At 33.4% G+C, this 17,380-nt stretch overlaps 1 protein-coding gene across 3 annotated transcripts in view; it reads left to right on the top strand.

The window, feature by feature from the left end:
- Window positions 1–17,380, top strand: part of LOC118189917 (uncharacterized) — a 55,211-nt gene that overhangs the window by 12,725 nt on the left and 25,106 nt on the right. For all 3 annotated transcript variants that reach the window (XM_085810390.1, XM_085810389.1, XM_085810388.1), the window contains one exon: window positions 16,148–16,361. In XM_085810390.1, the coding sequence (XP_085666516.1) occupies window positions 16,148–16,361 (214 nt within the window). The remainder of the gene's footprint in view (window positions 1–16,147; window positions 16,362–17,380) is intronic.

Here is a 17,380-nt window from a genome sequence, read left to right as displayed (position 1 = left end):
TTTCAGTAAGGGATTTATGATTATTGCAGGGTTCGCTTAAACGAGAAATTAAAATGGAAGCGTGAGAAAAAATTTTAAATAAACTGAAAGTCTTATGTCTGAAATTTAGAGAAAAATTCCATTTCTTTATCCCAGTGATTTTCAGAGAGTGAAACTTCAGAGAGTCAAGACAAAGCAACAAGTCATACTTCGAAAAGTATCACTGCATTCCTTGAAAAAAGGAAGACTGATACAAGTATTGTATATATGCCTTTTCAATTATTTCTGTGAAGTCTGAAGTTCCATCTATGGATTATTGTGCCACTAGTCTCTTGAAAAAAACTCCTTCTAAGCGCAAACCCGCCACGACGCATGGCCTCTAGAAAGTAGTGGAAGAAGAATCAGTGCTCTTAAAAATTTTACGAAAAGCCTCTCAGTCGTAAAAAAACCGAAAACGTAAAAAAACTTATAATCCAGAAAAAATGACTATCAGATCGAACATTTAAAAAAAAATCCTCTTTACATTTTAAACATGAATTAAACTGCTCCAAAATCGGCCTAAAAATGTATAAATGGCCTTGTGTAACATTTGGTTACTGAAACTCAAACATAACTGCTACAACTGTGCCTTTCTTCTCTGAGATTCTTCACTTTAAAACTGCGCACGTGAGATTCAAAATTTAGATTCATCTGCTATTGTTTTAATTACGGCTTTATATTTTAAGTGTCCATTCATGTAATTAAATAATATATCAAAGTATTCAGCAAATACTTATCTGCCACTTAAATGCATCATACAATCCACTGCTAAATAGTATTTAGTGATTGTCTAAGACTGAAACTACTGCCCCAAAGAATGAAAAGCAACGATTATGATATTATTATGATATTTCTTAGCAAATCGATTCTGATTATGAGGAAAAATATTAAATAGTTGATCGTATTCTATCAGAGTTGCTACTGACTAATACGTGTCATTAATTGACTAATACGTGACTAATAAGTGTCATTTCAGGCTGTCCCATTTCAGGCTTTCTGGAGATGGCAAGTATAATTGTGTCATTTTAGGCTTATTCTTCGCCTTCTTCAAAAATTGCACATTTTTAGTCTTTCAATTTTTAATCTTTCATTATAGTTAGGAAAAGACTTTGCAGGAGTAAAATTCTAAGGTAAAGTTCGCGAATTTTAAATTGCTCCCAAGTATAATGTAAGCGAAACAAAGAAAGCCGAAGAAAGGAGGCATTTTAATGGTTGAGCCATGAGTCCTGATTTTTTTTTTTTTAGCCCCACGGGTGTTAGCCCAGAAGGGCTATTAATTTCGTTTTGGCGTATTGCGTTGATTCACTATCAACGGCGAATCACTTTTTAAATTGGTGCCACCAAATATTAGAGCCCTGTATTATATTTAAAGAAATTAAATAATGAAGTATCTGCATAAATATATGTATGTTTCTCGCATTGTGATAAAAAAAACTTTATCTACAGCCATCCAACTTTGAATAACGTACGACTCCACCCGAATATGGGTATCTGGAAGCCCAAATTTTGAATTTTGAATTTGTTTTATTATCTGTTTCCTATTTCGTAAAGCATTTATGAGTTTTTCGATTTAGAAACTCAACGGTTTCAAAGGTAAAATCGTACAGGGGAATAAAAAAATTTTTTATCTCCTACTCGCGAGACTGTGTATCGGAAACTCTAAAAATATACTATTTTAAATCTTTTGTGATATTGCTGTTGAATTGAATTTTATGGTTTAAGCGCGAAGAACATGGTATTTAATAAATAAAGATAACACACAAAATGTTGAGAAAACGCCGCTTTGAGCGTTTGAACGCCTCTTTGATTATAAATTCTGAAAGCTTTCAGGGTTTTAGTCCTAAGGAGCTTTGACCCTGAGGGACTACTGTTTTCGTTTTGAGACTCTAAATGTTCGTTTCACTTTTCAAACCGTTGCCACCCAAATATGGCAAGAGTTTGAAAAGTATAATACAACAGCTCTGTATTATATTTTAAGAAATTAAATAATAAAGAATCTTCATAAATGTATATATGTTTCTCGCATTGTGATAAAACAACGGTACCTAGAGCCATCCAGTTTTGAATGACGTAATCCTACTGCGAATGCAAGGCATCTGAAAGCCCGAATTTGAAATTTGGAATTTGTTTTATTTTCGATTTGATATTTTGTAAAACTTTAACCAATTTTTAATTAACAAACTCAAGAATTTCAAAGTGAGCAATGGCAACGTTGTAAAGAAAAAATATTTTTTATCTCCTGCGCGCGAGACTGTGTATCGGAAATTTTAAAGATATACTCAATTGAAAACTATTTTGCGGTATGGCTCTTGAACTGAATTTGTGGTTTAAGTGCGAAGAACGTAATATTTAATACATAAAGGTAACACACAAAATGTTAAAAAACGTCCTTTTGGTCGTAATTTAAAATCTGAATCTTTTCAGATTTTATTTTTTTAATCCTTTCTTTTATTATTATTTTTAACCTTATCAAAAGATACAAAGGGTGAAGAAACTTTTATAAACTTTTAGAAAAGCTCCCCCCTCCCAAGTAGAGGAAATCAATTAGTCTTCGGAAATCGATGCTTCAAGATGATAATAATAATGAATTGTAATCAAATTTTAAAAACATCTTTTTTTTATGCACGTTACCTTCTCTCCCGCTTTCGTAATTAACGTTGGCAGTGAATGAAAATACCGTCATTAGAGGCTGACGAATTTTAAAACAGCTTCAAATGGGAAAGGCTGAAGCGGGACATGATTGATTAATAATCTTATCGACAAACGTAAACAAAGTTTCCGAAGGAGTTGTAATTCTTCTTATTTAATGACTTTGTCGAAAGTAACAATGTCCTAAAACCGTAATGTGTTTAGTAAGCAATTATCAAAATATACATAAACAATAGTAATAGTATTTAAAAAAATTCAAATTTATATTTACTTTCTTTTTGAAATCTATAGTTCGGTACTTGTATGATATTTTTTTTTTCGTTATACTTTGTGATTCAAGCATACTGATAACTAAATATTGTATTTTCCGAATGATATTTACTTTAAAAAAATCTCATTTGTTTTAATCAATTATTTTAAAAAATCAATTTAATTTAATCAAAAAATAAACAAATTGAGAAACTTTTAAAAATTCCTAGAGAAGACTACCCAAGTGGAACAAATCTTGAGAATAAATAATGGCAACCGAATCTCCTCTTATTATTAAATTTTTCTTCGGTGCGTCGATAAAAATCATATTTTTGTATGTTAATATTATAAACTTCATTACTTCTTACTAGAGCTGGACAATTTAGGACATTCCGATTCTGATAAAGTTTGCATCCTTATAAAGAAATTACTTGAAATTACCTTCATCACGGGTTGTAGACGTTCATCGATGAATCGGGGTCTTTTCTTATTAATTTCCACCTGGATAAAAAAAGCTGTTCGTATATAAATGTATTCTCAAACAATCAAAGAAATCAAAGCACTAATTCTTAATGCAAAAATTTATAAATCTTCAAATCTTTGAGTAAGATTTATATGACATCGCAAATTAGTTAACTCCATTTACATTTTCTGGTGCGTTTTTCATGTTCGTTTTTCATGGAAAAACTCCAAATAACGAAAATTCTGAAATCTTTGTAACACCATATTTTTATTGAATACACAATTGAAATGTGTTCGCAGGTTAACATAAAATTCCTCCGAAAGCTGCATTCTGCCCGCGGACCTTCATTTCAGACCGCTGCTGATGGTGAAACGATAGACGAAAAGGTTGCAGAAAGTTTGACTAAGTCTGGTATCTGGAATTGAATCATTAAGTTGTAGATGCTGGCTATCACTCTTCACTCATCAGGATAACTGCAGATTATCTAAAGGGCAGCATTTTTCAAATCGAAATTTTAATACTCAATGCAAAATCCATCAGGGCCAGAGTGCGAGACTTATTTTGTCCAAGACCAACTCTTTTTAACACTCCGTCGGGAGCATTTGATCTGCTAGGCACACCTCGAGCACTTTCACTTGCTCTGCCTCCTTCAAATGTCGTCACTCCTTCAAGTTACCTTCTCATCTTCTAGTGGCGCTGGCAGTCATAAGGTCAGTCAATGAATATATTTCATTTCCAGTTGACAGATGAAATAATTTAATAAATTCATTGCGCCCGATTACGTTGTAATCCGACAAGTAAGTTTCCTGTGATTTTTTAATACTGTATTTTATGATTATCTATAAAACTGAGTATGTTTTTGGTCTCTGGCTTTTCAGCCATATTGCGCCTGATCATGTCAGGAATTGTAAAATGTTTTAAAAATTTTAAATATTGCTTATTGCAAAATTTGACAAAGACATTTACCTAACGACACTATAAATATTTGTTTGATTCAGGCTTCAAAATGTCCCCAAAAAAGTTTTCGATTTGAGAAACCCTCAAGACCTTGAAGAAATTAACTGTTTATTGAATCAGATAAAGAAAATAAGGATATCAAAGATGAAGATTTTGATGTCGAAAGCTTTATTGATTATAAAGATGGTGTAGAAGAATATGAACAGGAATTAGAGACAGAACAAGAGGGAAAGGAAGAAGACGACATTGAAGAAAATACTGACTTTTATTTGGGATAAAGCCAGACCACAACACCCCAGTAATTTTAGCTTCAGTATTGATGTAATGTTTTGGTCTCCTACGTTCCAAGAAAAAACAGAAATATCCTTCTTGTATCATCAGTGCATGATGACCAAGCTATTGATCTTTCTACTGCGAAAGACAGAAATCATAAATGATCTGTTTATACAATGAAACCAAGTTAGGAGTAAATATTGCAGACAAACATTGCGGTTCGTATAATGTGTCTCGAAATGTAAAACGGTGGCCCATGGTAATCTTTTTTTTACAATTTTAAACACTTCAATCAATTCTCTGAACATACATGGAAGTAAAGCTCTTAAAAGAAGGTTGTTCATAAAACAACTCTCTAATGAACTTGTGGTTAGACAACTTGCTCAACGAAGTCTGAAATCTATTGGGATGCCAGTACATTTTCAACAAAAATTAAAGAGATACGCTCCCAGCCACGAACAACAAGCTCAAAACTACATGAGCCACAGATACCCCCCAAAAAACGCAAATGTGAAACATGTTATTTGGAGTCACGTAAAAGAAGATTAAGCTAATACGAGTGCAAATAATGTCACACAGCAACTTGCCTCTCATATGTTGTTTTCATGTGTCCTTCGTGCTATAAAAGAGAAGGACAGATATCTCCTAATGAATGAGATGAATGAGAGATTATACTTATGGTATAATTTTAATTAAACTTAAATCTGTAATTAGTTTTGTACAACAACTTTATAAAAGTTATTTTGCAAAATTTGTTTTATATAAATAGTTTCCTTTTATAAATATAAATATTGTTTTATTGTCCCTTGAATTGTTTTATAATGTGAGGAAGTTTAATAATAACGGATACAATTTGATTTTCGCAAGAAAAAAAAACTTTTTGCGTATCAAAAAAGTTTAATAAATCAAGAAGTGCCTCTCCGGCTCAATGTGCCCGAACCTCTTCAGAAACATATTGCGCCCGACGAAGTGTTAATTACTATTACAACCGGTTCCCAAGGTTTATGACTACCGTTAGAGGTATCTCTTTCTATTACCCACAATTCTATATTGACCTGAGGGTAAATAAGCTTGAAATATGACAAATACATAAAAAATAAATCTCGTTTAAGTAGAATGAAATTCTGAAGAAATTATACTAAAAGAATTATGGTAAGGCAGGAAATGAAACTACCTGCGTTATTTTACATCCTGATGCAACGTACTTCCTCGTATATTTTCCCCTAGCTTTTTAGCGCTAGGTTCTGAAAATTTTTAAAATATTCTCATCATTTTCCACTTCCTCTATTGCACATATATTTTCCGGAAGGAAACTGTACTTTTGTAGTATCTTTATTCGGTGTATTGAATCTATATTTCCATTTTTGTATTAGCATATCATCCATTTTATTTTCTTAAGAAACTTTACATGTGAAGTGTCCGGATCAGTTACTGTCGGATATTGCCTCAATATCAGTCAGATGTTGTAATTTTAATATCATTGTGTATTACCGTTAGAATGTCTGTTTGTTTTAAAGAACTAACATTATGATAGTTTTACCAGTAGTTTATACCGACTACTTTTCGTTTGTTATGTTTTTACTGTAACCGCATTCTTTGGAAATAAAATGATTCGCATATTTTTCCCTGTCGATTTTCGGACGATAAAATTAGTTAAAAAAAAAGGAGGGAAATACGCGAGAAAATCTGGTAATCATCGATCTATTTACTATATTATTAGGAAATATTGACTACTGCTTAAAAGAAATTTCAAAAGGCCTCAAGGATTTACATAAAATCAGTTATTACATAACATGTTCTATTACAACTTTAATTTTACAAAAGCTAACTATTTTCGCTCACTCTTTATATTACTAAAACTAATTTGCATTCTAATGGCTAACCAAGTAACTAAAAGATAATGAAAAATTCCCATAAAAATCACATGCAAGTTTAAAATAAACATTATATATATATGCTGTGTATCCTCTAAGTTTTAGACTGAATTCATAAAATGGCGAGAAGTGAATGTAACAAATTTATCACTGATTATATTATAAAGGTATTTTCTCCCTCCTTTCTGCATGCCTTCGTGGTGTAATGGTTAGCACACTCGGCGCGTATTCGAGAGGTAGAGGTTTGAGTTCCGGTGAAAGTATTGCTCATTTTCCATCACTCCTGCTTAAAATAACCTAATGACTCTACAATATTTTTATGTAAATTTCTTTATTTCATAAATGCAAAAATTTATATTATTACGTAAAAATACTGACATATATATATGTGTGTGTGTGTGTATTATCTATGTAAATATCTTGATGATTGGCTGTAATAGAATTGGAGAGGCTTTTCGCGTAGATATATGGATATAATGATGATATAGTGATATATGCGCACCACAACATTGTGTAGCTCATCACATCTTTAGACAATGGAATTATTATAAACAATTTCTACTTGCTTAAAATAGAGAGAGGAGATGCGCAAATTAAAATGAAGAATTACGGGGCGTTGCTAATTTAAGTTATAATTTTTTTTACGTATTTTGTAGTTTATATATAACGGAAATGTTTTTTAAATCTTTAAAGCTTCCACTAAAAATCTGTTGAGTCATTAGGTTTTTTTTAATACAAGAAATGTGAAAAATGAGCAGTGCCTTCGCCGAAATTCGAACCTGAACCTCTCTAGTACGCAGCGAGTGTGCTACCATTACAATAGAAGGCATGCTGGAAAGGCGGGAGAAAATACCTCATATGCCCCCTTTTAATGAGCGACTGGAGATAAGGGGACTCAATCGCCAAATCCCGCAGGTGACGAATTATCGTCCACCCCCTTTTAGTTCGGAAGCCACTGTACAGCCATAGTTTATTTTGAAGCAGAAGACGTGAAAAATGAGCAATGCCTTCGTCGGAACTCGAACCTGAAACTACGCGCCGAGTGTTCTACCGTTACACCACGAAGGCATGATGGAAGGAGAAAAGAAATACCTTATAAATTGATGTATAAATTTTTAAAAAATACCTTTAAATGACACAATTAATAAATGGTTAGTCCGTTAATTTTCAAACCATGAAACTTTTTTACAAATAATTAAATTAAATTAAAGGGAAAAGAAATAATAGTTAAAAATATTAGAATAAAAAAGATTGCTTTAAACACATTTTCCATGCGTAAATTGTTGAGTTTTAGAATTAACTTTTTATTAGTATTTTAGAATTAATTATTGAATTAGTTTAGTTAGCTATTATTTTGCTTGGAAAATTAAAACTGGTATCATTATTTGTAATGCACAAACCGCCATATATTAAACTCAGCTGCTTAAAAAACTCAAATTATATTTAGAAAGGAAGTGATTTTAATAAGAGACGAATACTGTCTTTCTCTCTGCATAGAGCGTGGCATTAAATAGATTGTTATGCTAAAAGTGGTAAACTACCTAACAATATAGAAATCAGAAAAAGCAAACAACATGAACAAACCTGGAAATCAACCCTGAAGCAGAAGGTAAATTAAAATAAATCCAAAATGATTGAACAACAACGGTCGATAACTCTTTGGTTTTTTTACCAGGGAGCAGCCAAGATAATTATCAGCAAAGCCATGTTTCTGAATTATGTCTGGATGAATCGGTAAAAGTCATTTCTTTTTCTACTGATTCTTTTCGTTCTGTTTCCACTTTCAGTTTTATAACCGGTTTTGGATGCTTTTATGAATCTATTTATTCTATAGAGTTCCCTGCTGCCCGTTTTTATATATCCTGTTGTTTAAAATGCGCAATTATTTTTTAATTTAGTGCATCAGGTCACTAGGAATAGGCCATCAGCATTTTCCTACAAAAATTTAATGTTTCACAGGTACCTGGTTACTTTTTACACATTTCGTTTTTTTTTTGCGTTTTACTTCAGTTTTTCTCCACTGTATATAGACTGACGAATAATATAATAACTTACTATTTGCCACAAAAAATTTCTTACATTAGTTTATCTTGTTCTATAGCAATTTTTTGTATATTAGTAATGTTTTGGCACTTTTTTGGCACTATTTTTGGCACTTTTCCGGAAGCTTTTTATGTATACAACTGGCTTTCTTCTTAACTACATGCTTAATTTCCTAGAATGTTGTCTCTTCCCTAGAATGTTGTTAATTAATTCCTAATTCCCTAGAATGTTGTTAATTAATTCCTAATTCCCTAGAATGTTGTTGGTGTTCCATGTTCTATTTTTACTTCCTTGCACGAAGTAAAGGAGATATTGTAACAGCGAAAATTTTCAAGTTTCCGATTTCAACGGAATTATCTATTTTTACCGTTCCCGAATCTATTATAACTATTTATTTGCACGAAGATACATTGCGAAAAAAAAAGAGACAGTTTTATACATCCCGTTCTACTGGGCCGATTGACGAAATTCAAATTGCGTTTTCCATGTCTCGAAAGTGCGACTTTGGATATATATTAGATTTATATATAGCATTACTTAGGTATTTTGACAAAAAATCGTACTTTTCCTGAAATATCATATCAATTTTATTCCATATTTTCATTCTATGACTCAAATTATGCCTAGAAATTAATTTTTGTAATATTGGTTGAGAAATTTATGAAGAAATTTAAAAATTTATCTTGGCGCACTTTTTTCAATTTACGCCGAGAATAATTCACTTGGCGGAGTTCTTAATTTCTAGTAACCTATTTACTTTTCTTTTTTTTCCCATTGATGCACGAGAGAACAAAAAAGTTCCATTGTTCATTCTTTCAAATATAACAAAGTGCGTAAACCACATTTTCGCTGTTAACGCTTATATTAAATACGACAAATTTCAAAACGCGCCAAAATATATATTCACGTATATCTTACGAAATTTTAAATAAAAAACTCTAATTTTTCTCTATATACTTAGAAATACATCTACTTTAAGACGATGTTAAAAAATCTTTAAAAAAATCTTTAAAAATTTTTATCGGTTGTAAAATAAAAATGTTTTCGAAAAATTTATAAAAAATATTTAAAAATATAAATTTTAAAAAGAAATCACAAAAAAATGGCCGAATTATATTTGGATTAAGCCTAACTTTCAAATTCTGGAAGAAGAAATCATGTAAGTTTAATAAAAAAAAAGGAGATATTAATAAATATACAAAATCGTTATAGTTAAAGTTCCACTTTGAAAGGATCAAACAACTGGACGAGGTCTAGTGACCGAGGAGACCAAGATGTTGGGAGATGTGGGCCTATAATCCGTTGATTCGTGAAATGTTGCCTAAATAGCTCTGTGACACATGTACCAATGTGCGGTGGTGTCCTGTTGTGCATAAAAATTGTGGTGTCTAAGATGCCACGTTATTACAGTTCAGGTATCATGAAATGTCTTAACATTGACGTTAAGCGAGCTGCAGTTACAGTGCATGTAACAGGCCCAGCTGTAGACTGCTTTTCAAAAGAAAAATAAGGTCCAGTTATGAAACTAGCTGTCATACCACACCAAATGATATCTTTGTTAGAATACAATGGAACTACGTAGATAACATGAGCGATTTGTAAGAAAACGATTGCCGGAATGCGCACACTTTTGCGAGTGATTTGCGATCTTACATTTTTTAATCTTTAATTTGTGGTTTTCACGGACAGATTTCTCCGTTACTCGGATGGCGCACTCGACTTTAAACGGTAGGTTTGTTTAGGTCGATGTTTCTTAAGTGTATCCAACATGCTAAACTCGTGTAATAAAAGGTAAAGTTAGATTCTGACCCTTATTTGCTTTAACAACATTGCGCACAGCGCTGTTCCTTCCCCCCTCCCCCGGTGGAGAGTTTTTTAACTTCTTTCTTTTCGCAAAAAATAAATTCCCGTGACCTCCTTTACACGATTACCAAATTTGATAACATTTGATCCTGTAGTTTTCTTTTATGACCATTTCAAAGTGGAACTTTAATTATAACCACCCTGTATATCAAATTCAATTAATATCGAGAGGCTGAAATTTTGAGAGCTAATTTTTTAAAAACTCTTCGTGCGATTTTTACAAAACTTAGCAATTTGGCATAATTTGAGTCGTAGAATCGAAATATGAAAAACAGTTCGCATGTCATTTTCAGAAAAGGTCCGATTTTTGTGTCAAAATACCTGCATTAACACAAAGTTATATATAAATGTAATGCATGCCTAAGTCGCGCTTTCGAGACATGAAAAATGCGAGTTGAATTTCGTCAATCGGCCCAGTAGAACTCGAGATATAAAAATGTCCTTTTTTTTCCCAGGCGCAGTGTGTACGTACGGACAGAATGAAGTCCAAAACAGATTGTAAAATAGCTTCACAATAGATTTTTTTCGTCACGTCTGTACGTTATGTGTGTATATGCAAACACCTACACACCTTACTCGGCCTTTGTTTTCGCAATTATTGGTCGTAGACGTATACTGTAACTACAGTGGTGTTTTATATGACAAAAACACTCATGTTTTGGCAATCTCAAAATTTAAAAAAAAAAAAAAAAAATCATTTTGTACAAATAATGAAATCTAACTTGAGTGAGGGCTCCCGGTTCCTATTTGCAATTTTTATGTAGATTTTCAACTTCTTTTGAGGGTTCGGTTAATTAAGGTAGAATAATTCGAAGAAATAAAATTAAATGAAGTGCAGCAAAGAAATGTGTATAATTTAAGAGCCATCCAAGGAAGTCCTGGGGTGTGCAAATCAGACTTAGTAAATTCACATATAAAACTATATTCTATAAAATACAACTGAATTACCCAGGGCAGGCGGCGAGGACTCCCCTTTGCTTACTGCTCCACGGGGTTTCCCCCTTATACTTGCTTAATTGCTTAAAGTAGAGTGCAATGAAGGAAACCACTTTCGGTACATTTCTTAAGAGCCACCGCTAGTTCAATAAGTAAAGGGGATTTAAATAATAAAATGTTAATTCACATGTCAAAGAGGGGCCCGCCAGCGGCCGAGCGGTAAAGTTGCTGAATACTGGTAGTCCGGTCAGAGGTTCGAATCCCGCGAACGGGCCGGCTGCATGGGCGCTTTCGTGCTTTTCTCCATGTGTAACGTGTATACGAGCTGGTTTCCCTTAGAAAGTCCTCCACGAAGACATTCCTTCCCTTAGGCAGATAGCCCTCGAGGCTTTGTCATAATCACACACACACACATGTCAAAGATCTCTTTGTGCACAACATTTCTTGTGTAGATCTTTCCATCATTTTTAAGGTCGCCTTGCAGAGGACCATCCATTATTTTTAACTTTACGTCCGTTCTTTTACGAACTCTTGAACAGGCAGCATTAAGTTGACCCTGTCCAAATGCAGGTAAAAAAATGCCAAAACGCTTAAGCGTTTGTCCCTGAGACTTATTGATGGTCATAGTAGAAACAAACAGACACTTGAGCCGCATATAATTGAAGATATTTATTTATATCATTTTATTTGTTTCTTCATCGTTGCCGGTTGCATATTTCTGAATTCTATTTTATATATAGATGTTAAATTTATTTATTAAATGTTAAATGCACGTGCTCTTGTATTTTTAATTTTTCCGACTTAGCTTTCTCATAATATTCGTCACGCGCTGCACTGCACGGGTAATAAAACGATTTACAGTTACGCAAGCAACCAATAAACTATCGGCGACAAACACTTAAGTCGCAAAAATATAAGATATTCTATAAAAACTTTTAAAAAAAGATTATAAAAAAAGCTTAACTTTGTTTCGGAATTAAGAATAATCGACTCTCTCCGCATATTTATTCCTCTTACCAGGGTAATTAAAAATTGCAGTGAATTATAAAATGTAAAGCCCGTATTACATCGAATGCTTTAAACAATGTCTTTAAATTTTCACTAATTTTTAAGTTTAAGAAAATTTAATTAATTTTTAATTTAATTGTATTTATTAACTAGTCCTTTGTTGCAACTCATGAGTAATTCATGAACGTGTTCTGTCTAATACTCTTGTTTACCTCTTGATAAAGATTAAAGAATTATGTTTTTGTTACAATTTCCATTCTGTTTCAGAAATGATTTCCAGTTTATGTTTCAAGTTGTTTCATTTTTATTTTCTTCCTGTTAAGTAGCTGGCCATTTTTAGAAGCATTATATATTATCTTTTATTACCGTTAATTTTCAGTGATGTTCATAGTTTTTAATTAAATTATAAGGTATTTTTCTCCCTCCTTCTACGATGCCTTCGCGGTATGACGGTTAGCACATACGGCGTGTATTTGAGAGGTAAAGGTTATTAAAAAAAAAAAACTAATGACTCTACGGTGGCTCCCGAACGAAAATGTGGTGAATGATGATTCTTCACCATCAGGATTTGGCGACTGGGTCGCCTAATCCCCAGTCGCCCTTTAAAAGGGGGAATATATAAGGTATTTTCTCCCTCCTTCTAGCATGCCTTCGTGGTGTAACTGGTAGCACAATCGGCACGTATTCGAAAGGTCAAGGTTCGAGTCCCGGGGAGATTCCTTTTTCACATCTCCTGGTTCAAAATAACCTAATGTCTCTGCAAAATATTTTTCAAATATTCGTCTGTCTCTCTCTCTCTCTCTCTCTATATATATATATATATATATATATATCAGGTTGTATCTAGATACATGTACAGTTATCCAGAGGGATGTCAAGTGAATTTTTTATCTTTTGGCAGACGATTCATATGTACTTTACTCTTTTCAGTGGCGCACACAGGAATTTTTCAAGGGGTTCAAGAGGGAGGGGGGTGAGCCGAGGGTCGAAAGTATACCATTGTCGTATTTTACGCCAATACACCGCCAAACATAGTTTTTTTAATTTTATCATTTGTCGAGGGAAAAAAAACAGTAAAAAATAAGCTATTGAATAAATAATTAGCATTAATTAATAAAATAAATTATTAATAACGAATACTTAAATAAATTAGCAAAAAGCGCAAGAATTTTTGTATTTACTTTTTCTCATAATTCAAAAATAAAAAGAACAAAGCGAATTCATTATTATGTAAGCGTTAAGTCACAGAAGAAGAAATCTTACTTTAATCTGTAATTACAAAACTAAAAACATGATGATAACAGTGTTTTCATTTACAGCCTACTTCTATAGGATTACAAATAGTCACATGCCGTGTTTTCTGTTCACATGTAGTTCAGTTTTGAAGAGGAAGAAAAGAGAAAAATTTTATTTTCTCATTTATTAGAAATGAAAATATTGTTTGTTGCCTTTGCTTGGAATTATTTTAAATACTATGTACGTAGGGATATAATCAATCAGAAAAAAATCAAGGGCGACTGGGGGGCGGAACCCTGGACCCGCATCCTTGTGTGCGCCACTGATTCTTTTACATTTATTCAAAAATCTCTCGCAAAAATTCCTTTACAATTTACTCTTATATTTTATTTATATTCATTCATTCAGCAATAAGTTGCGCAACTTTAATAAATTTTTAACATTTTCTTTTACATTTTTCTTTTCTGCTTTATAATTCTTGTTTCAGAACGATGACCTTCAAACCTGAGATTTCATTTTAGGAACAGAAAATATTCTTCAGGGTAATTCAGCTCAAATTATCTTCCCTTTAATCTGCGTAAAATCAAATGAAAAGCTCTCTCAGTAGACGTATAATATCTGAAAGAGAACAATTCGAGATTTGTTAGTAAACATTGATATCTAACATATATCGATCAGTTATCTGTCAACATTTCTATAACTCTGTAAATGCATTGTGTGCAAAGCGGAACCTTCAATCCGGAACAAATTATCTGAACAAAAAAAGCCTCTGATGACAAATGATATCTCGAATTACGAAACCTCAAGTGCGTAACATGATTTTCCAAAGACGTTTTGAGATACTGTATACCACATAATTTAAACTCGGATCTTCTAAAAACATCATTTTAACATTTTTCTTGCTTAGCTCTCATTACCAAAGCCTTGCAGTAAGCGACTTACAGGACTATGAATTCGGTTTAGAAGAAATTACTGCCAGAATAGGGTGCAGGCAGATATTTTCAGACCTTTGAGTCTAAGACTTTATTATTATGTAAGATACTGTTTCTCTAGGCTAATTTATGGGAATTTAATAATGATATAAGGCATTTCTAACTCCTTCTTAGCATGCCTTCGTGATGTAATGGTCAGCACTCTCGGCACGTATTCGAGAGGGTTGTGGTTCAAGCGCCGGCGAGGGCATTGCTCATTTTTCAAAACTCCTGCTTCAAAAATACCTAATATATCTACAGTGGCGCGCCCGAACTAAAAGAGATGGTGGGTGAAGATTCTCCACCACCATGATTTGACGATTGGGTCCCCTAATCCCCAGTCGCCCTTTAAAAGGGGGAGTATATAAGGTATTTCTCCCGCCTTCTTAGCATGCCTTTGTGGTCATCACGCTCAGTGCATATTCGAGAGGTCCGATGTTAGAGTCCCGAAGAGGGCATTACTCATTTTTCATGTGTCCTGCTTCGAAATAACCTAACGTCTCTACAGTAGCGCCCGAACTAAAAAAGGTGATGGATGATGATTCTCCACCACCAGGATTTGGCGAGTGGGTCCCCTAATCCCAAAGGCCCTTTATAAAAGGGGAGTATATAAGAAATTTCTCCCGCCATCCAACCTTCCTACTGTAATGGCCAGCACACACGGCACGTATTCGAGAGGTCGGAGGTTCGAGTCCCGGCGAATGCATTGCACATTTTTTACTTCTCCTGCTTCAAAAAAAAATAACTAATGTCTCTACAATGAAGATGTCAGAAGTTACTTGAAGGCTATACAAATGAGTTCAGCAAGAAAGAACTACAACTTCAGAAATCAAATCCGCAAAATTTGAACTAAAGGGTGTAAAATGCAAAGTTTTCTTGTCACTATATCGCCATCAGGGTGTTATCAAAAACGGTAGCAAATTACAGCCTAAACATTTCCAGTGAGAATGCAGTATCTTATAATAGAAGCATTTTAAAAGGTAAGCAAACAGCAAATCATATTGCACATATTTAAAGTGAAGCAAAGGCCAGTTGAGTCTCAAGCAGAATCGATCGGAGCTTAATTAAAAATTAAATTAAATTAAATTAAAGGTATTTCTTAAAGACAGTTATTAGGTCTTTTATGCAAAAGAATCTCCTATCCAAAGAAGAGAAAAATTCAAAAGAATTGCCTATCTATTTTTTATCTTATCTTCCCCATCATTTTCCACTTATGCCACCTACTTTCTTTTGCACATGGTACCGTAAAATTAAACTATTTTTTCTTCTGTTTTATAAGTTAAATAATTGATAAGTTAAAAACTGCTACCGTTTGTGTTCATCTTTTTTCGTTTCATACTTATGGATGTCCATTGCTGTTGGGTTATCAACTTGTGCAAAAAGTATTGTTGCAAAGTTTAAATAAAAAATCGTTTGTTGTCCAGGAACAAATTAATCCATTTTACGCTCATTCTTACGGGGAAAATTATTTCGGTTGATGAACGGTCTTTAGGAGGGAAATAAATTCTTGAACCGAAATGTCATTCTATTTGAAAATTTATTCAAACTCTAAATCAATATCAATAAATTCTCGTAGATATCAAAGGAAATATTTCTCTGCCTTATAGGTGACGGAACAGCTTCCGGCAAATGCAAAACCCTTCGACACATGGAAATCCTTGGGAGGCGCTCTGGGGACTCACTTCGTCCGTAGCATCACATACGGAGGTGAACTTCTAGCCTCGGTTCGGATGGAATGCAACAGCACTCGCGATAAGCAGAGAATAAAAGGTGCCTTCGATATAGGAGGGAAATTAGAAATATTTGACATTGGCGTAGAAGGTCAGTGTGTAAGCTTAAAGTAACATTTAAAAAACCAATCGTACCAAATTTGCATGTCTTTAGAATGTTCCTGTCACTTTGTTTTTTTACATGATTATTAGTTAAACATATTTACTAATTTTTGACTGGTATTTTTTCTTTATTTTTCTCATTAAATTGATTCTCCTTCACCACCACCCCACACACACACACACTATAGCAGCTGTGCATCTGTTATTCTTTTTATTGTTTTAGTTCCCTTAATTTTAACAGTTTTTCATTTTTACTTCTTTATTTATTGGGATATACTTTCTTAATTTTGTATTATTTACTTGTACATACTTAAAAACGTTATTTATTGTCTTCAGTAAGCGAATTTCGTATTCTGGCGAAACGAGAAATATTGCCACTTGCAAAAAATATTGTCTGCAAGCTTCGTGCGCAAACAGTCCGCTAAACGAATGCGCAGCTATGACTTCAATAATTAACAATAAGTGAACAAGCTTCCCCATGGCATTGATTTGCGATGAAATAATAACGCAGTATTTTTTTTCTACCATTAGATATTGCCATTTTGTGTAGCTCCCTTTAAATATAAGAATTTATGTTCCATATCATTAATTAGGGGAGACTAATTCTTAAATTTGTACGCTTATTGCAACTACTTAAAATTCTTTGAGCTGTTGCACTAAAATCTGAATGCCGAGGTTAGAATGGAATTTCCTTTACCTAATTGAACGTTTTTCACTTAAAGTAAAAATTGGGAAGCCTCGTTTATGTAACTGAAACGTTTAAAACTAAAAAGAAGGTAATGAGTTATCCTCTGACCACAACCCGGTCATGATCAAAGTGGGGATCAAAGTGGGGTCACCACACAAAAAGGCCTTTATTGCAAATTGGGCAGGATATGCCAAAGCCTTAAACAACACCACATTACACATTCCAACAGCACACACAGGTGATGAGTTAGATGCATTGGTCACCAGCTTCACTACTGATCTGATAAATGCTCTTGATGCCAACAGCACTCCTGTCTCTCA

Source organism: Stegodyphus dumicola, chromosome 2 (assembly GCF_044657685.1).
Source record: "Stegodyphus dumicola isolate Sdum_Otavi_A_Nest chromosome 2, ASM4465768v1".
NCBI classification, from domain to species: Eukaryota; Metazoa; Arthropoda; class Arachnida; order Araneae; family Eresidae; genus Stegodyphus; species Stegodyphus dumicola.
Note: the sequence above shows the minus strand (reverse complement) of the source record. Positions and strands in the feature narration are given on the sequence as shown.